Here is a 10,623-nt window from a genome sequence, read left to right on the forward strand (position 1 = left end):
AACTGAACCTGTAATTGTATGAAAGTTCGCACGAAGAGATCCATGCATGTGAAGATCCAAGCTGGGTGGGCTGATAAAGGAGCCCAACGAACCTAACAGAGAATGTTGGGGTTTGGCTCGTTTACTAGTAGATTGAGTTTGTGGCTTGGCTCATCATGCCCCTGAATGAGACAAGCTGGCTTGTGTAAAAACATTTCATGTTATTTATTCATAGTATATACATTTTTATATATTATACTTGAAAATATTATACTTTTTTATAAAAACACACTTAATAGTTCATATTTTATGTATATATTTTTTATTCATCTTTCATTTATATAAATATATATATATATATATATATATGAAAGAGAATCGTTTACAATGGTTTAGACATATTCGACGAAGGCCTAATGATGCTCCAGTTAGAAGGATGGAGAAATGAAAAAATATATTAGTTAAAAGAGGTTAGGGTAGGCCTAGGAAGACATGGATGGAGGTGATAAGAAAGGATATGAATGCTTTGAACCTCACCGAGAACATGGCATTGGATAGAAATGAATGGAGGAGAAGGATTCATGTGGAAGACCCATAATGATTTTCTTTGTTGGTTCATATCGTCGACCCCAATTGTTTTGGGATGAAGGCGTAGTTGTTGTTGTTGTTTCATATATATATATATATATATTATGCATTTTTTTTTTATATATTACACAAAATATATATTATCCATAAAAGTATATATATATTTTTCTATACGAGCACTATCAAGCCAAGCTGAACACCTTGTGTTCAGACTCGACTCGTTTAAGCTAAACAAGCTGCTTGTGGCTCATTTCACCAACTATACGAATCAATCACAAACAAGTTCGTGACACGTTTGCCAGCCCTACTCTCTGGTGGGTAAGAGAGATCTAAGGGCCTTATGTCAATAAATTTGGTGAGCAAAGCAGTTTTTCTTTTGTTATAAAAAAAAAATCATGAATATAATGATAGACTCCGTGGACATAGTGACAAACCAACTTGGGAAGGAGGTGCCAATGACGCGGATCAGGTGCAATCACATTGCATACTTTAGTGTGGCACACTGCTTGATCCGTCTTCCATCTTCTGTTGGGCCCCACAAACTGCCAGGCTATACCACAGAGATGGAGGGCTGCCAGGTGCAGCGGCACACTCAATGTGTGCAATGTGATTGCACCTGATCGGCACTTGATGCCAGCCCTATTGTGCAAGAAAGATAACGCGGCCCCCACAAGATCCGGTTAATGCTTCTGTGGGTCCCACAAGTCAAATCCAGAAAAGCTGATAAAAAAAACCCGGTCCCAGTTCAGGTTGAGTTGAGCCAAGATTTTACACATCCAGGTCGGGTAAAAACATGAGGGTGTGTTTGATTGCTTTGGATATCAAAACTGACCAAGGATCTCAGAGATATTTTCGGATCTCAAATCGCTGACCATGGGATGTGAATGGGTTGTGTTTGGTTCAGATGTACACATTACTGAATCCTACATAATCAGATAGGGCCTCATTGTATTCAGAACCCGATGCAGATTTGGATATGAGAAGATACTACAAAATCTAAATCGATTAGCTTGAATGGTCCAGATCTGGATGAGTTACTGTATCAAGTGCATATTCGTCCAACCTTGATATCGTTTACTGTGTCCAAATCCCATAGGTTTGTCCCATATTTCATGGTTACATGTAGGCCTGTCACGGGGTCCGACCTGCATTGGACCCAGGTAAGTACGGACTCAGGTCCAACATTAATCTACCAATACCGGTTCCAGATCTGGGCCACATACTGACACGGCCCTGACATGTACAGTACAGATAAGTATTTTAATATTTTAAATAGTAATTTAATAAAAACTCATTTTTATATATTAATATCAAAAATAGTTTTCATTAATTAAAATGTTTAAAAATTCACATCCTTATTTCTTATTAATAAAAAAAATTAAACAAGCATGTCAGACTCTCGAGTCCCATGTTGGGTCATACCCATATATTTGTGAAGTAGATATAAAAATGAGCCAATTTGTAGATTAAGACAATTACTAAAGTATCAAAATCTTGTTGGTAAGAGAGAGAGCCGAACAGCGATGAACATTACTTAAAAGTTAAAAGTGAAACTCAACAAAGCTTTGAGTCCCACAAGCACAACCACAACAGCAACATGAGAACACCCTTAACACAAAAACTAGAAAAAACTTGAACACAAACAGAAAACTCATCAAGAACCACAGACATCTAAATGGGAATCTGTTGGTGGCAAAGGCAGGTCTTTGAGGTATATGCGGAGGATAGCATACACATCAGCCAAGACCCTATGAGTTGAACGGTTAAGGTTGAACGGAACAACCCGAAAAGTAACATCATTTTTTGTCATCCATATATATGAACCACCACACTGTAAATAACTAAACTCTCCATATAGTCCTCCACTTCTTTTCGTGTCTAATTATAGTAAGGCTGAGGATAAGATCCAACGCAAAGCGACCCTCCCGCACAACAACTGATGGAGAGAGAAAGAGAGTACTCAGGGTAAGGATGTAAACGGTTCTGATTCAGGTTGGATGTAGACAATATCAAATCCGATTATTAATAGGATATTGGTTAACCAGACAAGGATTCTGATTTAGATTCATATTGGAAAAAAGCTAATACTGAATCCGAAATTATGCATGTAATCAGATTCGGGTATCCGTCTAATTCAGTCATGAAATCCTTAAACAGAATCCGTATCTCATTATTTATTGGATTCAGAATCAGGTCAGATATCAGCTATATCATCAATTGACACTCCTGGGGGCTAGTTCTGTGAAGAGTTTGTTGCTATATGCTTAACCTGTAGGGTTCCTTGGACCAGAGGTCCAATGGTGAATATGGGCAACCACTCCCCTTTAAAAAACAAACAAACAAACAATCTCTCCAGTGAATAGTATGCCTACCAACCACAGGAAAAGAATCTGTACGGTGAGATAGCGTGAGCCCAAGGAACAAGGCAGAATCACTTTTCATGAGCAAGAAAAGGAGTGAAAAATTGAAGGCTAGCTCTCACCAACTCAGGATGAATGCAATGACATGGGAATTTGAATTTACATAATGACAACAAATGGGGACTTGGAACTACATGTCTACCTCACCTGTGGTTTAAAAAATATGAAGGGGGCTATTGCACAGAGTATGCCAAACCAAGCTCCACAAGTGTCACATCAGCCCACTGAGTGTAGTCAAGCAGAGATGCCAATGCCAGCAGACTGAGAAAGCTCAATGTCACCTTCACATATATGTCTGAAATAGCAAACAGAGATCCAGGAACCGGAGAGTGATCACATCCCAAGGTGACTGCCTCCTCTAAAAGCAGAAGCATGCTTGCTTCCACAGGGGAACTTCGTTCTGTTTATTTTGTTATTTTCTGTCCCTTCAATGATTCGATCTGAGGTGTTTCATGTGAACCATGGATTTCCAGTTTTAAGAATGAGACGTCTGCTGCAGAAGGTGGCAGGCGATCGCGCTTCGATTATTGGATTGGCGCTTCATAATATAAAAATGTAATCTGTAAGTTGTGATAAGTGCATTCTCGCGTGTGCACACACACACACACGCACAGACTTTTCAAGTACTTGGTGGAAGTAAGAATTTGCTCTCGGTGAAAAGATGAAACTGCACATGTTGCAGTGAGTTCCACAGGCGTGCAACAAAGCAGAAAAGAGAGAAAAATACAAACTCTATGTTTGGATGTGGGAGGTTGGGAGCCCAGGTATTCAGACACGTTTGCAGTGGGCTTATTTTCTGTCCCTTCTCTTTTTGTATTATTGTTGTTGTCTTTCGGCATTTTTATAGGGCAATGAGGAGTCTCTTGTGTGGGAAGCATAGTGACCAACGTTAAAAACTACGAGAATTTGAAAAAAAAAATTCATAAATCTCGCATTTTTTTGGCAAAATCTTGGTAATAAAATATAAATTTAAAAATATTTTTTTATAATAAAATATTATTAAAAATTATTTAAAAATAAAAACACAGTTTTTTCACGATAAATAGCTGTTTAAAACGTAAATATATAGTTTAAATTGCGGTATTTATGTTTTTTCATAAATCTTGCAAAATTTTGAAAATCTCATAGTGCTAGTAAATTTTTGGACTCCCATCATTGGCAAAGTATAAAAGGCTATATGCCTATATCTCTCTCAAAGCCATCATCCTCCCCATATCCCTTCCAAGTGATCTCTCAAGCAACTAAAGGAGATGGGATCAGGTCAGAGTGAGTCTGACAGTATTACCCTTAGAGCTCCCTTGGACGCCGTTGATCTCAAGATGATCGGCATCCAAACCAGCGTGAATGAGATGCTCACCACTTGGTTGGGCCCACTTTTTTTTATTCGATGCCATTCATGTTATCGTGAGATGTCCATCACTTGATATCATGGTTTGTGACATTGTCATCGTGTTCAAAAGAGAGAGCTGGATGATTAAGTCACACTATCATAACCGAGGTCTCAAGTTCGAATCCGCCGGGGTTATCCCCAAACCTGCCTGTCAAAGGGGAGAAAAAAAAGAGGTAGCGATAACAACAAACACCACCATCTATATATTCGGCTAACACCGTCAGCACACAACGTCGACATTTGAATCCTAAGTTGCAAAAAATCAGTAACTTTCTTTGGAACACCATCATCACCTGCTTGAAGATTCTGTTTCTGGAACAAAAAGGGGACTAAACTAACAATATATCCCACTGAAACACCATCACCTGCTTGAAGATGAATAGCTGTTTACGATGGAGTAACATGAGTTTTATTTTGCTGGAACTGCTATTTCCTCATCATTAAATCCATGCAAAGGGAGGTAAACGGAATGCAGTTACACACAAGCTTGCAGCAGCTAACATTCGCCTTCAACTTATGAAGAATTTGAGGGCTTTACATGCAACAGTAGAACTTCAAAGAAAAGATCTTCGCATATGCTAGCTAACTCTTTGTGTTCCTTATCGAAGATCAAGACTACATGGCAGCTTCAACTTCATCAGAAGCCGCTGCTGCACCATTTGTTTTGTCATCAGCTTGAAGCTGAGATGAAACCTCATCAATTGCAGAGTTCAGCTGAGCTATCTTATTAGTCAAGATTTTCCTTGTTTTCTGCCACAAGTAATTTCAAACAAACTGTTAACAAAGACTGAAGTGATTGTACAAGATCAATTTGCAATTCAAACTGAAATGTTGGTAAATTCTATTTCCGATGATTTAGTATTGCAAACATGTGCATGCAAACCATATGCTGCATGACAGACCAAACATATTTCAAATGTCTCCAAGCAATTCTAACTCAAGAACGAATGTAGTACTTTTGTGAAAATACTATTTAGGTTTTCAGTAGAAACCCAAAAGAAGATTTATCACACAGAAGATGTGGCAAGCCAAAATCCACCCATACAGTGGATGTACAACACAACACGATGCCAAAAGCAGCATGTCATTATTCATTTTCAACAACATTAAACTACATCTAGGGTAACTTGAGCACCGCCCAATGGTTGCAAGTGCACAAGCATGAAGAGGCACATGCAAAACACACTTTCAACAAGTAACCACAATGTTTTCAGTTACATAAATACCTATAAAAAAATCTGATAATTAATAAGAATAAATGACATCCCTTCATATGCATTTTTCTGATGTCCCTCACAATATTGCAATTTGGGAGTCGAAGAATGGCCCTTAACAAAAGTTGCTGACCACCTGGGTTTTGTGTATTGTATAATCAGGTTCTCAAAATATTCAATTTTCATAGTCATCTAATTTCTTACAGTGGGCATGGTCATTTTTCAAATCCAATTTAGATGGTTTTTGTTGTATGACAGTTTGGAATGATCAAAACTTGCAGATCATAGCCATACATAACAACCTGTTCAGTTTGAAATTAAACCAATCACATTTCTCTACCAGATGAAACTGATTCCAAGGGTTGCGACTCACGTGTTATACAATCTCTTGCATCTGAACAAGTATGCAACAGCTAGAACAAGATCAATTTAACCATAAAAGGTTAATTATTTAGCAAGAAATCATATAATGCAGTTTTTTGTCACTGCTAGGACAGTAATCTACATGTATCTACCTAGCTAGTAATTAATGCATACCTCCAAAGCCTTCTCTTCATCATATATAAACTTTGGCAGCTTTCTCATCAGATCCCTTCTGTCAGCTCCACCCAATGATTTGCTAATCTACAGCAGACAATGATAGGCAAAATTAACAATCTCATCACAGGCATGGAGATAAAATTTAAACACCATGAACATCATCACATGGATGGAAGAAATGCTTTATGTAGAAGAAAAATAATGGAATCTTTTCTTCACTTCAATAATAGAATAAATAAAGATAAAAAAGGAGAGGTTTCTCCAATACCGTGGAAGAAACTCATTGAAAAGAAAGATCTGTTCGCCCATCTGAAGAAAGTATATATCATTAATATTTAGTTTATTGCAACATGGAATGAAAAGGACAATATACAGGATGAGTAGTTGTGACCCTTAGCTTGCTCTATGGTCCATGTAAAGATCATGTTTCAGTCGCCAATCCTACTCCTTCTCATACTCTTGAGGCCAGAAAATCAAACCGCATACGACATCCTATTGACAGGTGGGTTAGTTGTAACAACTTCTCCTTGGATCTTCAACTGTTTTTAACTGCCATCAATAAGGACGAAGAGCCCATCATGTATTATCAGGCAGCCGCTTCTATGAAATGGGTAGAAGCCATGAATGATGAAATGCAAGCCTTGCATGAATGTGGAACATGGGAAGTTGTTCCCAGACCACCTGACAAAAATGTTGTCGGATGCAAATGAGTCTACAAAATCAAGTACAAGCCAGATGGAACCATTGAACGATATAAGGCAAGGCTTGTAGCAAAAGGATTCACTCAAGAAGCAGGGAAAGACTACGATGAGACTTTTAGTCCGGTTGTAAGAATGGAAACGATTCAAATTATCATTTCCCTGACTGTTGAACATGGATGGAAGTTGAGTCAGCTTGATGTAAAAAATGCATTCTTGCATGGGGATTTGAAGGAGGAAGTATACATGGAACAACACCCTGGATATCAAGAACAAAATTGTAAAATCCATGTATGCAGGTTAAAAAGAGCCATCTATGGCCTGAAGCAAGCATCTCGCTCTTGGTTTGATAGCTTCTCGCTAGAGATTCAGAAACATGGATTTTCACGTTCCATGCTGGATCACTCATTATTTATTTTTAAAAGTCAGCCTGTGACCACTCTATTATTAATTTATGTCGATGATATTATCATCACAGGAAACTCTACGACCCACATCCAAGAAATAAAAGACTTATTAGGTCAGAGGTTCAAAATAAAAGATCTTGGAGTTCTACGTTATTTCCTTGGTGTAGAAGTTGATAACCAGGCTCATGGCTTGACACTCACTCAACACAAGTACACCGTAGATGTTCTCAACAAGGCAGGCATGAAAGACTGCAAACCTCTAGGAACTCCGAGTGTACTTCATCAAAAACTTAGCGCTCATGATGGAGATCTGTGTGATGACCCCACCAGGTATCGCAGCATAATAGGAATGTTACAATACCTCACATTCACTAGACCTGATATTGTTTATTCAGTCAATCAAGTGTCTCAATTTATGCATGCGCTACGTACTGGACATATGGAAGCGGTCAAGAGGATCCTTAGATATCTGAAAGGGACTATTGGGGATGGATTGATATATTTACCACAGTCATATGGCCAAGACGAGCACGGAATTATTGTATATTGTGATGCAGACTGGGCAGGAGATCCTGACGAACGAAGATCTACATTAGGATATTGTGCCTTCATTGAAAGAAATTTAGTCTCTTGGAGCAGTAGAAAACAAAAGGCTATCGCTAGATCAAGCACTGAGGCTGAATATAGATCCATGGTTGCTGCCACTGCCGAAGTCACATGGATCAGGCATCTTCTAACTGAAGTAGGAGAAAAGATCCCCCACACTATCTTGCTCTGTGACAATCAAAGTGTTATCAACATGTCATTCAATCCAGTACATCACAGTCGTGCCAAGCACATTGAGATCGACCAACACTTTGTGAGACAGAAGGTTGAAGAAAAAGAGATTGAGCCTGAGTTTGTCAGTACTGAAAGACAGGTTGCAGACATATTTACCAAAGGGTTAACAAAGGATCGTTTTTGGATGCTTAAAAGCAAGTTGTTCATGGTCCAAAACCATGATCAACTTGAGGGGGGGTGAAAAAGGTGCAAAGGATCCGACCCGATCCATGTAACTGATCCATGTAAAGATCATGTAACCCTTTGCTTTTATCGGGTCTGGATACACCAGACCCGGACCCATACTTCTGTAATGTAAACTTAAATACACAAGTTTAGGTCATGATTTCATTATCGCAGTTGTCTTTCTTCTATCTTTTCTTTCTCTCACGCAGGTTCCAGAGAAGATTTGTAACACTTTCATCATCTTAAATTAGGAAAATTTGCATGATCAGGGCTGTGAATGTTGAGATCTGATCATATTAAAGAATTTTTGCAAACAAAAATTTTATCATATGTCCATAAACCTGCAATGAAGCACGCCGAACTGTGGCCAGATAACATCAACAGTGGCTCACAAGAAATCTTTCACATGATGACGTTATGGCAACAACATTGGACTACCATGGCAAGCTAGAATCCACTTAAATGAATAGTTATATCCAACAGACCTGAGATGAGAATAGAATTCAACACAGATAATAGAATAAAACCAAAAAAATTAGGAACAGCAGAATCTACAGAATGACATTCCTTTTTTAGTCATTTATAAGTTGTTAGATTGATAGAATAGTTAATTAAAACAAAAGAGGATGAATGCACCTCTTATCTACTACTATAGCATCAATAACAAGATAATCGCAGCATACCCTCTAAGATAACCAAGGGTCACCATGGCATGAAAACTTCTATGTATATGCAACAACCAAGTATGTAAGAACTAAGAAGTTCCTTAATTTCGTGTTTGCAATTGGAAAGTATCAATATGTGCGCCATCAGGATGGCGTTTTGTGCATTTGCAGATAGTTGGCAAGAAGGCACCAAAAACATTTTTCTTTGAACCTCCATACCTAATGATCAGGCAGGTAGGTATGGTGAGGGCCCATCATTTATTCATAGTTATAGATCAAATGTTAGACTGTCAGTCCAAATGGTACATAATTTCTCACCAGCCAGAAAAATTTGTTTAGACAAACTAGAAGTCCTAAAGCTAGAAAATGGATTTACCATGGCACATGTTTTGATTAGCGGGACATGGCATCTCTAGATATTATTCTTGCTAGCAGAAAGCTAGAATCATCACCTAAAATCTCTGCTACCAAGATAATATGTATGGCCAATTATTTTGGTATGTTACACCAGCAATGAGAGATACATGTGATGGATCGAAATGGATACACAAACTGGACCCAAGCTAAGAACTGAACTATGTTATCATGATTCTGAGGCATGGCTGACACAGCATAATGATGCGCTGAGACGCACGCGAATGAGTCAATCATATATATGTCCAAGGTTCATTATTGGCATGGTTAAAGCAGGCGAGTAGAGATCCAACAAAAGGTCATCCAAAAACAAGCACCTTAGCACAAAAAACTATCTTGCTACCACAGTTGAATGACATACAAATTTTAGAATACATTTTATCATAGAAATCTGCAATAAATCCAAGGGGAAGAGTGTTTTTCAGTCATAATATCAGTTGAATTGATTTTGGTGAAATATATATCCCTTCAAATAAGATCTTGCTTAGAGTCTTTATCTTTCCCGGAATAGAATATCTCGATCTTCAAGAGACTATTATCAAAGTTATTTATAAAATATGAACTTTTTCCTGCCAAACATAAAATGGTTGTGAACAAGTGAACGATGTTTAAGCTTCTAGGATCACAAAACCAATTACCTGTGGTGCATATATACAGCCAAGAGTTCCGACTATAATGCCTCCCAATATAAAGCCCCCAACAAAGATGTTTGCACTACTTGTCCTTCCTTCATCCCTACTGTACTTGCAAAAGAGTAAAGGCATGTCAGAAGATCTAACATAAATCGAAATGAACTGCAACTGATTAAAAATACAAAAGGAAATGCAAATAAATTATAAAAGGCAATGGCAGAGATGAAAAAAATCAGAAGATTAATAAAGCATTTCCTTGTCTGAATTCAACTCATTATTAGGAGACTATTGACATTCATTGAAAATCACAAAATATCTTGTTTTTTTCAACACCTGGAACCATTGAAAAAAAAATCCATCACAAAGTGTTTTATCTTTACAAAAGACGATTTTTTAAGCAAATAATTGGGCTAAACTTGGACTCCCTGGGTCATGTATGGATTGAGATCATGCATATTCAAATCAGAACGAGGTGAGTTCATGTTTGATCCAATTTGAGCTCATGTATCAAGCAATATGAAACTTTTTTGGATCAATCACAAATCAATGTGCAATCAAAATGTTCAAGAATGGGTCAAGACGGGATATAAGTAGTTCATTAGTCCACATATGATGCATATTGGATCCAAGTGTGGCCTTGGGTCAAGCATGGACAACAGTGGGTTGGAATT

At 37.9% G+C, this 10,623-nt stretch overlaps 1 protein-coding gene across 1 annotated transcript; it reads right to left on the reverse strand.

Moving 5' to 3' along the window:
• Positions 1-4,779: 4,779 nt before the first annotated feature.
• On the reverse strand, positions 4,780-10,084 carry LOC149817968 (uncharacterized). The gene is made up of 3 exons (XM_089986127.1): positions 9,959-10,084; positions 6,129-6,215; positions 4,780-5,127 (listed from the first exon to the last, which is right to left on the reverse strand). Exons 1-3 carry the CDS (start codon positions 10,082-10,084, stop codon positions 4,993-4,995), a joined length of 348 nt encoding a protein of 115 aa, XP_089842253.1. The 3' UTR covers positions 4,780-4,992.
• Between the last annotated feature and the right edge of the window lie 539 nt (positions 10,085-10,623).

Source organism: Nuphar pumila, chromosome 13, assembly GCF_984573655.1.
Source record: "Nuphar pumila chromosome 13, dmNupPumi1.hap1.1, whole genome shotgun sequence".
Taxonomy (NCBI): Eukaryota; Viridiplantae; Streptophyta; class Magnoliopsida; order Nymphaeales; family Nymphaeaceae; genus Nuphar; species Nuphar pumila.